The 12,529-nt window shown below is 37.5% G+C and overlaps 1 protein-coding gene across 3 annotated transcripts in view; it reads left to right on the plus strand.

The window, feature by feature from the left end:
- The window catches only part of PARN (poly(A)-specific ribonuclease), a 63,762-nt gene that overhangs the window by 27,469 nt on the left and 23,764 nt on the right, over nt 1–12,529 (plus strand). For all 3 annotated transcript variants that reach the window (XM_067306035.1, XM_067306037.1, XM_067306036.1), the window contains 2 exons: nt 2,550–2,636; nt 8,570–8,644. In XM_067306035.1, the coding sequence (XP_067162136.1) occupies nt 2,550–2,636; nt 8,570–8,644 (162 nt within the window). The remainder of the gene's footprint in view (nt 1–2,549; nt 2,637–8,569; nt 8,645–12,529) is intronic.

The raw sequence follows: 12,529 nt of genomic DNA on the forward strand, positions 1-12,529 counted from the left end.
ATGTGTTTTTGTGTTCAAATGGAATTTCCTGTGTTCCAGTTTGTGCCCATTGCACAATGTCACTGTCACTGGGCACCACTTGTCACTGCACACCACTGAGAGGAGTCTGGCCTCAGCACTCCAGATGTGACCTCACCAGTGCTGAGTTGAGGGGAAGGATCACCTTTCTCAATCTGTTGGCAACACTCTTCTGAAGGCAGCCCAGGATACCATTGGCCATGTTTGCCATGAGGACACATTGCTGGTTCATGGGCAACTTATTGTCAGCCAGAACTCCCAGGTACTTCTCTGCAAAGCTGCTCTCGAGCTGGTTGGCCCCTGCCTGTGCTGATGTAAGGGGTTATTCCTCCCCAAGTGCAGGACTGCAATTCCCTTTGTTGAAATTCATGAGCTTCCTCTCTGCCCATTTCTCCAGCCTGTCGAAGTCCCTCTGAATAGCAGTGCAACCATCTGGTGTATCAGCCACTCCTCCCAGTTTTGTGATGTGTGAACTTGCATAGGGTGCATTCAGTCCCGTCATCCAGCTCATTAATGAAGATGTAGTATTGGCAGTACAGTATTGGCCCCAGTATCGGCCCCTGGGGGACACCACTAGTGACTGGTCTCCAGCCGGACGCTGTGCTGCTGATCACAACCCATTTAGCTCTGTGGAACAAAACAACTAGTCTATTAGAAACAAAACTTGGAAAACCTATTTTCCTCTGACTTTATTAAACACTCAGTAATTCAGTTATGTGACTGAGTTATGATTGCAGTTTTTTTGCTACTAGTACATTCATGATGGTACTTCCCTGAATAGTTTTTTGGTATTTTAACTCAATTAGGTTCACACTGCAACCTTCTACTCAGAAGGCACATTCATTTGGAAATCTCTGTCCTATTTCATGACATGTTTTCTTTAGGAACTTTTGTTTTAGAGGCCTCCAGGTAACTGTTTTGTTCTGTTGAATTTACACAAGAGTACACTTTCATGGAAGGGAGGAGAAAAGGCTTAACACAACACCCCACCCATCTCCCCCCAAATCCTAAAAATCTGGTGGATCTATTCAGGAGACGCACCATAGCTGTCAAAGAGTACAGTTCTCAAGTTTGTGCAAAAAGGAAGCCTTATTTGTGGAACAGAGCTACACCTGAAAACATAGCTTCTTTGTAAACATACCTTCTCCATAAAGCACATATCAGGCTGAGGAAACTGCTACTTATTGTAGCTTCCACAGAGCACTAAATTATATTAATTGCTAATGCTTAGCTGTATTTATGAAATTAACAATCCACAAGGCTCATCAGTAACAGTTTCACAGCTGCATCTTAACCAAGTGTGGCAACAAAAACTAACAAATAGCTGCCCTTGCATAATGGGGGTCATGAACACGTATAAAACTCAGATACAGCACTAAGTGGTTTATGGATCCATGGCTTGGACGCACATGCTCCATAATTGAAAACCACCTTGAAAAGCCATCTAACTGCTCGGTCTATGAAGTAAGCAACATGAATCATCATGTGTAAGCTAAATATTTTAGCTAGCTAGAAGAGTACTGAAGGTTTGATTTAGTTGTTTTTGCATAGTGTGTAATTTTCTATGCCTAGAGGTCTTGAAATATGACAGTAGAGACCAAGCAGTTTACCAACATAACTAAAGTGACCAGTTAATTTCATGAAACTATGTCCACCTTTAAATATCAAAATATGTATTTGGAATTCTTTAAAATACTTTGAATGTGTATTTAAAAAAAACCTTCTAATGTGAAGCAAAATATTAGTTTAAAAAAAGGATCTGTGCAAAATTAATCCTATTTTAATACTGAGAGCAAAGGAGATCAGAAACTAGTGAGGTTTGTATCGCAAAAAAAAGTTAGGAGGGAAATTCACTAAGCTAAAAGTCAGTCTTGCAAAGTTAGTCTAAACTTCTTCTATACCCAAAGAAGAGAGAAGCTCTTCCCAAAGGTGCTTTGTTGTGGTTAAGTGAGAATTTTATAGTCTAAAGCTGTATGTAGTTAACGCTTGTGTTACATTTAACAGATTGGAGCAGTAAATTATTAAGTGAAACACTCCACTTTTAACACTACAGAGGCTGAATTATTAAAGTAAAATGATAATACAAAACCTAGTAAAGTGTTCACAGATTATAAAAACATAAAACTCTGCAGATACCTGTGGAGAGACTGAATTAGTTACCAATAACTAGTTTGTGTGAAAAATGGAAAACATTTCAAGTTCTTTGCACCTTTAAATATAGTATACTATTCACTTCATTTTTAAATATGATAGGAGTTCACAGGTTATAAAAGCTCAGGTGTCTGGTGAAAGGAACTTCAGTTTTGTATATGTTCTGGTGATCTACCTACAAACGATCTTTACTTGGTGAGGTTAAATGTCTCTCTTGTTCAGCATCCTGTCTCTGATGACCAAAAACTGATGTACAGCAAAAGTGTATAAAGGCAGATGTATAGTGAAAATTGCGTGCTGTACTTCTACCAACCCCAGAAATTTTTTACTTGGATTTCTCTTTCAAATTCACACAACAAATGCATTTTTTTGTTTTGCAGTGCAGCCAAAACGAGATCATGTTCTTCATGTTACGTTTCCCAAAGAGTGGAAGACTAGCGACCTTTATCAGCTTTTTAGTGCCTTTGGTGAGTAAAACAGTCTGTCCTTCCTTGTATCTTTTTGTTTGTCTTCAGCAAGTTCCTCTGTGTTTCTGTTTGTTTTTAATCTGTGGTATGGGCTTACTCCTAGTATGGGTAGTGATGAATCTTCTTTAGTAATTTTTGCAGGGTGTCCTATAGCCTTAATGATGTGCTGCAAATGTCTGCCCTGCTGAACTGTTCTTCAGAAATCTTTATACCTTGTGCTCATTGAATATCTTGGACTTTTGGTCCTTTTATTCATAGCCTCTCCTGGGACAAGGCAAGAATTTATGTAGGTGGCTGAAGGGAGAGGGGATTGATGTGTAAGGTAGACCAAGGTTTGGGGAATAAGGGTCGCCCCACAGGTGGTTTAAAGACATATTGTAACTTGTGTAGACTTTGGCTATTTTAAATCTTGCTTGCCTATAGGAGTTTGAGTTTCTAAACACCATGCAAGTCACAGGAAACAATAAAAAAAGCTGTCTAATCACTGGGGACTAGTTGTCCTGTTGTTTGTGTACTGATATATAACTTAAGGGCATGAAGAGCTTAATTGACACTGATCTCCTGATACCTAGCTCTTATAACAGAAGACTGTGGTTATACCCAAAAACAGAGGAAAAAAAGAGCTTTTATACAGCCCTATGTTGGATGTTACTTCCAATATTTTCATTGCAGATTGCAAAAATCATAGAAAAATAATTTAAATTATTTAAGACTAAAAGTACTCTTTTGAAACATTACCTTACCTATTGATACGTGAAGGAAAGTTTTACGGTTTTGTTTAGTTTGTCTGTTAAAACTTTGTTTAGAAAGCAAAGAAATAACTTCTTGCTTTGCGCACGAACTGCAACACAGGAAATTCTTTCCATTTCTTAAACCATAAGGTTTTTCGTATAAAATGAACATGGTCTCTTTTTATGAAAGGATTTTTTTGCTTGAGTTTCTAGATATATTTTGCTCACAGAACTTTATTGAAAACAGCTTGTTAATTGTTACATATCATAGACACTTATGCATCTTGGCTTCCTGACATTCTGTAATCTAGGTTTTACTGTCAAATTAGGATAGATGTCCCTCAGCACTCAGTGTTGTCACTCCTGTGCTTATGGATCACCATGCTGCTTTACATAATGATAGTGTTCTTTTCTATGCCTTATATCGTGATTCAATAGTCTCTTCAAGGTCTCTGGATATATATAAAATTGATGTGAAACTCAATTCCTTCTGACTTTCTGATCTGTACTTCAGTATGATGCCAGTAAAATGCTGGACATAACTTAATATTCAAGGTTGGCAAGTCTAGAATGCAAGAGTGTAAAAAGTTACAAAAGCAAGAAATATTGCAGTTTGGACATTGTATTTTATAAGTTTTTGGAGACTCAACCATATAACTTGATCTTATTTTAACAACTCCTCCTCTTTAGTGATGGCATGAAATGCAGGCACAGATCATTACCACCAGAGGTCATACTTATATGTCTGAAAATACTATTCAATTTTAAAATTCTTGTTTCTCTCACTTCTACAGATTTTAATGCACTGAATGTTTTCATGCTTTGACTTATAAAATGCTGATATTTGGATAGGACTAAATCTATATTTTATTTTAGGTCTTATTGCATGGGGATCTCAAAGCAAACTGCAGATGCTGCCTCCTAGAATTCCAGGAGTACTCCCACTGCTTCGGTTGTGGCTGGACAGGGAATGGGGCAGTGAGGTCAAGAGATTTGCCAAAAGCCCAAAAAATCATGGCAGTAGCAGCCATGAATTATTTCTGTATTTATTATGCCAGCCAAGCAAAAGTGTTTTTAAATTAAACCCGCTTACCTGGATTAAAGATCAGTTGTTAGTTTAATATTGCTATTCACTTTGACTTTATAGGGAAAATTATTTTGTGTATTAGTCTAGTAAGCACTGAAGCAGAGTTATAATCTTCCATCGAGCTTCTAATGAAAGCACTGAAACAGCTGAAGGGGCTGCAGTGTTAAACTTGGAACTATTTTACATTTGCTACTCTAGAAGGGGGTGTTCAGGATTCTGAAGTCTTTCAGTACTGCATACCAAGTGGACACCTGTTCATGCAAGATGTTTTTACAGTCTCGTGGCTGAATACAGTTTCTCTGTATAAGTATTGCTGTCCCCTCAGTGTGGTACTATGCAGTCTCTTAAACGTTAATTTTATTTGAATTCTTAAATTTGTGTAGGATATTTAGTCTTGCTGATGGATTTTAAAAAATGTGAAGGTACTTAAAACAGTATTTGCTGGAATTCATAGCTTTTGGTGTATACTCTTTACTGCTACTTAAATACTCATTTACAAGTTTCTTATGACGTCTGTTCCTGTATCCTGCAGGGTACTGCAAACTTGCTGTGTTTAACATTAAAAAAAAAAAAAAAAAAAAAAAGCCTCCTCCCCAAATAATGTCTCTTTCAAAGTTGAGCTACCTTTTAGCTTCTAGCACACCGCTATGCACTAAGTATTCGCCAGTAGCTCAAGTTCATCTAGACGTGCAAGTTCTGAGGGGGTGATTTGCTTTTTATTTTAATCCTGTTTTTCTCTGTGCCTTTCTGGCCTTTCCTCCCTCCTCTCATGCCAGTGTTTCCTCCAGCTGTTCTTGCTTTCTTTGCATTCTGTCCTCCTGCCAGAAGGGTTGAAGGTCTGTTAACCCTTCTCAATTATTCACCAGGCAAATGATGATTTAATATATGCTTTATCCCTTGCTCGTAGGATAAAAGCTTCAACTCTTTCAGTTGTTTGATGCAGTGAGTGTCCAGAAACTTTTGCAATCTTACCATGGTGTAATAATTTATTGATGAAGAATTGTCAGTGTGGTTAATTTCTTTTTAGTATAAGAATGTAGAATATGCTAATAAACTTTTTCGGATAGAGGAGGGTCCATGTAATCCTAATATCCTATCCTAAATGGTTAGTTGCCAGCAGATGTTGTTTAGGAAACATTTAAGAACAGAGCCAAAATAAAACAACTTTCCTCCCTTCTAGCAGTCTGCAACTTAGGGATTCATGAGCTAGAGGTCACACTTGTGTCTTTTAGTTTAATAGCCTTTCACAGCTTTCTCTAAGTCAGTCTAAAATCATTCTTTATCCCATATATATTCTTGTCATATGCAGCACTTGGTAGTTAACTGTAATTAAACATGTGAAAATTTGATTTTAAAACTTCTGAATATTTTATTAGATGTTCCTTAGCTGTTTTGTGAAGAAACAATGAATCCCCTCTGTCCTTCATACTGCTTCTGTTCTTGTATTGTATCTTCTCCTCAGACGTGTAGGTGTCTTTCTTTTTTAGATTTTCTTTTGAAGGCTGAGTCCTACTGTACTTACTCTCTTCTATGGAAGCATTTCCATACCTTTGATCATTCTGGTTTAAAAGCTGAAGAAAACCTTACTTGAATGGTGAAATCCATCAGTATCATTTTATCATGTGAATTTTAGTGCTATTTGCTTTTTTGTATTTGTATTGAGAGAATTTTCAAAATTATTTGTACAGGGCTTTAATTTCTTGTTGAAGAAAATCTGTTCTGTTTCTTCTTACTTCTATTTGGATGATGATGTTTTATTTCACTTTATAATTCTTTACTTAACAATAACATTTTTTTAGCATGGGAAGTTGTTTGACAGCGCATATAGTAACAAATAGACAAAGGTCCTATAGGCTAATAATGCTGTTCTTCAATGTATTGAAGGCGTTTGATCTGTTTGCACTGGAGCATCTGTCATATGAGGAAAGGCTGAGAGAGCTGGGATTGTTTAGAAGGCTCAGGGGGGATCTTAGCAATGTGTGTAAACATCTGAAGCAAGGGGGAATATCTGAAGGATGGAGCCAGAATCTTCTCAGTGGTGCCCAGCAACAGGACGAGAGGCAACGGGCACAAACTGAAACACAGGAAGTTCCATGTGAGCATAAGAAAACTTTTTTACTGTGAGGGTGGCTGAACACTGGAGCAGGTTGCCCAGAGAGGTGGTGGTGCTCCATCCTTGGAGATACTCAGAAGCCGACTGGATGTGGTCCTGGGCAACCTGCTCTCTAGGTGACCCTGTTTGAGCAGGGGGTTGGACTAGATGATCTCCAGAGGTCCGTCCCAACCTCAACCATTCTGCAATTCTGTTGTAGACAAGTGTGGAAAAAAGGCATCATCTGTCTTAGTTCTCTACAGCTGGTATTCTGTTACATTACTGAATATTGCTTCTTTGGATTAGCCTTGCAGGAAGTTGGCATGTGGCTATGTTGATTGCTAAATATTGTGCTTCAAGTACGGATGCGTTTGCTTTTCAGACCTTTATTGACCTTTCACCATATTTGTGAAATGCACAATATTTACTGAGTGCTTAGCAATCTTGCTGAATAATCTCATTTATTAATCTTGTCTCTTTAATTCCTATTTCTTAATAATAATGAAATGTGACACAGTCTAAAAAGAGTATCTGTTAAGCATGGAGAACTGCATAACAGCATTTATTGCAGTTCTCTTCAGACTACAGTTCAGTGTCCCCTGTTTAATATTTGACTTATTCTTCAAATTATATATTTAAAGTGTGTAAATCGTGCAGTAATTTCTAGTGTTTAGAGGAAGCTGGGTGCCAGGGTCCTACAAAATGCACTAAAATTTTGAATTGAAATTTTAAAAAAAAACAGCTTTGCCTTTTTGTGTGTTTTGAAATGCTAAGTTGCCTGCCAAGAGCATGTTCTCTCCACAGTAAAGACCCTTTTCCATAAGACAGCAAAGATTTGTGTTCTTAGAAGTTTGAATTATTAGAAATTGAATTTATTTTCCTTAAGAAATTCTAACATTCGACTTCTCATATATAGTGTCTTTATAATAGTAGACTTAGCCCTTTGCTGTAGGGAAATGTCAGGAAACCATACGAATTAATTATGGTTTTGGCAGTGATCAAAATGATTAGAATTTAATGTCCTAAATAGCTAGCTGGCTACTCAAATGTATAGCATGCAAACTAAATCTATCTAGGCTTTTATTTTTTATAATTAGAGAATCTGTTTATTATCTGGTTGGATTTCAGAAGAGACTTCTAAAACCTTGTAACCTGTAGATTTAATTAGATTTTAATAGATTAAATGTCTGAAAATAAAATGCATTTTAAGACAGTTTGCATCATTGTCTAACCTTGTAATGTCTGGAGGTTAAAAGGTGGTGTAACATTATGTAACTTGATTTCCTAGTCTGCCAGAAAAAAGTGTACAAACAGTAGAGCACTTACAGGATAGGAAATGTAAATGGATTTCAGACTATATAAAGACCTTGTCTGCGTGTGATGGGAACCCTTCCCTCCACTCTTGCTATAGATTATAATTCCCTCTACTGGAATTTCTTGTCTGGGTGTCTGCACTAGTGAAGGAAGAGTGAGTGGTAACTGGAGCTCGTCTATGCTGTGTCTTTAGGAAATACTGCTTTCCTGAAGGATGGAGAGATTTTTAACCCCAAAGAGCTGTTCTTTGTTTTCATACATAGGTGAAACTTCCCGGGAAAAAATGCTTCAATTATTGTTGTAGGATTATTTAGGACATGTGAAGGGAGGACTTTAAAAAAAAAACAACAAAAAACAAAAAACAACCCACTCTATATACTGGAAATGTAACAAGATTTAAAAAAAATGGCTATGAAGAAGCATAGCTTCTGGGAGTTAAAAAGGTATTAGATATGCTGCCTTTTGGTCCTTTCTCTAGTGGCTATGAGGATATACAGCTCTAACAGTCACTGCTTTCTGAACAGTTCCAGGCTCATGTACAACTGTGTATGTGCCACACACTTTCACAGTGGACTAGTCTTGACAAAAGCATTCTCAGCTGAAGTTACTTTTAGTTATCTATTTTCTTATCTGTCATGGCACATCAGATAAAATATGTGAATCAACCCAAGACCAAAACAGTCATAATCATTTTTTTTGCCTTTTCTAGGCAACATTCAGGTTTCGTGGATTGATGATACGTCAGCGTTTGTATCACTAAGCCAGCCAGAACAAGTTCAGATAGGTAAGTGTTTCTGGAATTACTTCATTATTAAGACTGGACTTCAGTGGGCTCCTGTAAAGTTCTCCAAGCCAACGGGATGGGTGATTCTAGTGGCAGAACCACTGAGTTGGTCAAGAAGCTATAGGAGGAATGAAACTTCTGTAGTGCCAGTGCATGTGTTGCAGCAAAGACAACAAGCCCAGCTGGACTTGGTTGAGTTGTGTTTTTGTTCTGTGACCCTCTGAATACCTGAATCTGTCAGTAGAGTATAGCTAGTTTCTTCACTTAATACAGTATTCATTGCAGTTACTTACTGCTGCTTTGTACAGAGCAGAGCTATTAGGACTTTCATGATCTGTCTTGGCCTTCAGATATATTTAGGACTGATATACATGGTTTGATTTGCTTTTTTTTTATTTTGCAAATGAGAACAGTAGAAAGCCTTTTGATGTTTTGTAGAACACAAGCAAAAGAATTTTCTAACTAGTCTGGACTGGCTAATGTCTCTACAGTTTGCATATTAATATTATGTGATCTCTTCAGACAATTTTTTTAAATTTCATTTGAACCTTTGAACCCCATTTCATATTGTATCTAGTTCACTCAACATCAAACCTGACATTCAGGTTACCCACTTGGCTTTTCACAAGAAAGGATAAACTGTTGTCATTCAGTATTCATTTTGTTTTCGTATCTGCATGTGTTCTTTGTAAACTCTTTACAGGAAAGACTCAGATTTAACATGCTAGTCAGAGATATGCGATGACAGTCTAGGTAGTATCTGGTGCTAGGAAAACTGTTAAGATTTCAGTTCTTGTACCTGAGGAGTCAAAGGAGATGACAGTAACTGGTTAAGTATCTTGTAATGGATAATGAGAGCTTACCTGTAAATAAGATCAGAACTGTGTGGGACAATGAGCACAAAGTTAAAATGCCAAGAAGCAGAGTATTCAGGAGGAAAATTATTTGGTCAGAGCGAAAAGCAGCTAGCTCAATATTTTAAAGTAGTAAACAGAGTAATTTTAGCAGTAGTGTTTTGTATGCAGTGGAATAAGCCCGAGGCAGGCCCAGGCGATGGTAGGGGAGTAATATTTACATAGATGAACAGAGTGTGGACAGCTGCCTTGGCTGTAAAGTAGCAGTAGACTCTATGTTTTTAAAGGCAAATTATCAAGCGCTAAATTAGTAGACTTAGTTTGAACATGTTTTTGGTTGTTTTGATTTAAAATTTCAAGAGGTAAAAACTAACATGGCTGCTACATGGGTTATGAGCATCCTGTAAATTGTACTGAGTTACAAGCTTCCATAAGGTGCTTGGCATTGCTTCTCTGTGCTTGGATGTGAACAGGAAAAAAACATAGAATGCGACCAACATCTCTGAATTTATTGAAAATACTGTTTCTAGTTATGAGGGAAACCAATGAAAAATCTCAAAATTAATTTTTGGTTTTAGATTTCTGGTTGATTGTAATTCAATCCTCAAGGCCTTAATGGTTTCTGTACTTGCTTTTTGGTGTATATTTGAGGACTGACCCATAAACTTGTTGCTGAGAACAATGACTGGAAAAGGACACATGATTATTTGGGGTATGTTATAATAGTGACATACTAATGTAGGAATACTACCAGAATTCAATGGTACTACACAAATGCTGTGTAAGATAGCGCACTGCCACCTGCAAGACTTGTCAAAAAGAACATATTGTCTTGTGACTTCATTGACTTTCATTCTCATGAAAACAGTCCCCAGGACGTCTTGAAAACTTTACCAGATCTTCAAAATCTCTCAGTCTCTTCTAGTTTTAAATGCTTTGCTTTTCAAAACAAGTGTCCATAAATGTCTGTGACATTTTCCTTGATGAGCAGGTATCTGAATATCTTAATCTCTCTTCAGTTTTGATGCACCAATTCTGTAAAATAAGTGTTGCATGCCTGAAAGAGGGAAATTTTTCATGCTTTTAATGAAGATTTTAAACTGAATTTTTAGAGGACAGGTGCAGTAGTGTTAAACTGCTGGTTGTCTTGTAGCTTCCTTGTTTAGGGACTGAGAATTTGTAAAAGATTCTGAATTGAAGGGTATAGGAAGTAATTCTAAGAATGCCAGATAATCTAGGAATACTACATAACAACTAAATATTACATCCAATTAATATAATTTCTTACAGCACTGTTTCTCTGATCTGTCTTTGGCATCCCAAAACTCTCAGCAAGTGCGTAATTGTTCTGCCGGAAGTGTAATGATCCTTAAGTGCTGGCCAGGCCTTAGTTTTCAGGGCACGCGAGTGATGCTTCTGTAGCAATCAGTCACTTCTTGTGCACTATGATCTTCTTGCACTTGATTATGATCTGCATTTTTTTTTTTCATGTGCGCTCCAGTACTCTGTACATTAAAAAATAAATAAAAAAAGAACACTTCTGGTCCTTCCTGTTTAACCTGGGTTTAAAAAATCAAGTTGTTCCCCTGTCCATTTCCAGTAAAAGGTCAAATTCTTTGAAGAAAACAGTAGGTTTTCCAATGTGATTCAGTTTGGACTCTTTCTTTCTTGTGAACCAGTTCTACTTACCATCGTAGAATACTTTAATTTGGGAGAGACTCTGGAGATCATCTAGTTCAACCTCCTGCTGAAGACAGAACTAACTTTGAGTTTAGATAGATTGCTGTTCCACTGGGTTTTGAATACCTCAAAGGATGAAGACTGCAACCTGTTCTGGTGTTCGCATTGTGAAAATTGTTTTCCTCCTTTCTAGTCAGAATTTTCCTGGCTGAAAGTTGCAACTCTTGCCTCTTGTCCTTGTGCAGCACATCTCTGAGAAGAGACTGGTTCCATCTTTTCTAAATGCCACACAGCATTGACTCAAAGCCCTCCCTGGATGGAGGGTCAGCTGCTATTTAAAGCAAGGTGCTTATCTTAAACTCTTTTTCATCACTGTTGCTGTTAGCTATGCTTAAATAGGATCTGCAACTGAAAACCAAACATATTGATCAAGAAATAGATCGAGACCTATAGGGGCCCTGACTCTTCCTTCCAGACATTAGACAATCCAAGTCCAAACAACCTTTTAAGGTACTGATATGACAGTCAATAGTTGGATTCACATAACTCAAAATTTAAACCTTATACATCTTTTCTGTACGCATCAGTCTGAAGAATAAACAAGAATCCTGTCCTGTTCCTATTGCATTGCACTTCAGGTTCCAGGTTATTCAACTATTAAAACCTCAGATGCTGTTGTTCATCATACGTATATATCTCTACAGAGGATTTTGCACGCTCTTACCAGCAGCCTCCTTACAGCAAATGCCGCACAGTGGAAAGAGCCATTGTTGCCTCCTCTGTGTGATATTTGTTAGAGAAAGACTGGACAGGAATTGCTTTGGAGATGTATGGACCATATAACCTCAAGTTAGAGGTTCCACAGGAAGAATTATGTCAAAATAAGTGTCCTTCTCTTAGCTAGCTCTGTAACTCAGGAAAGCATTGCTAACCTCATGCATGTCTTCTGTTGTTTTTTGTTTCTGTTTCTTTTTGTTTATTTGTTTCGGGGGGGGGGGGGGCAGGGAGGGTTGGTTTTTACCTCTGAAGCATTCAGGATTTGTGAGCTGTATATAGTATAGTTCGTGGTGATACCAGCAGCAGCTCATCAGCCTGTTCAAGAGAAATCCTGTTCGTGCAGTAGTGAGTAGATTCCAAGGTTGGAGGCAATAAGCCTTAATCTAAATTATCTTCAGTAAAAATGTACTCTGAGCCATGCATTCACAAATTATATGTTTGTGAAGCAGCAACTTATCTGAAATATTTGAAGCTTTTTATTTCAGACCTGGTTAACCTGACTCAGAGTTTGGCCTCGTAATGTGAGGTGTAGACTGAGAAAGAGTTGAATAAAGGATTGGAATTGAGGAATTGA

Source organism: Apteryx mantelli, chromosome 16 (assembly GCF_036417845.1).
Source record: "Apteryx mantelli isolate bAptMan1 chromosome 16, bAptMan1.hap1, whole genome shotgun sequence".
NCBI lineage: Eukaryota > Metazoa > Chordata > Aves > Apterygiformes > Apterygidae > Apteryx > Apteryx mantelli.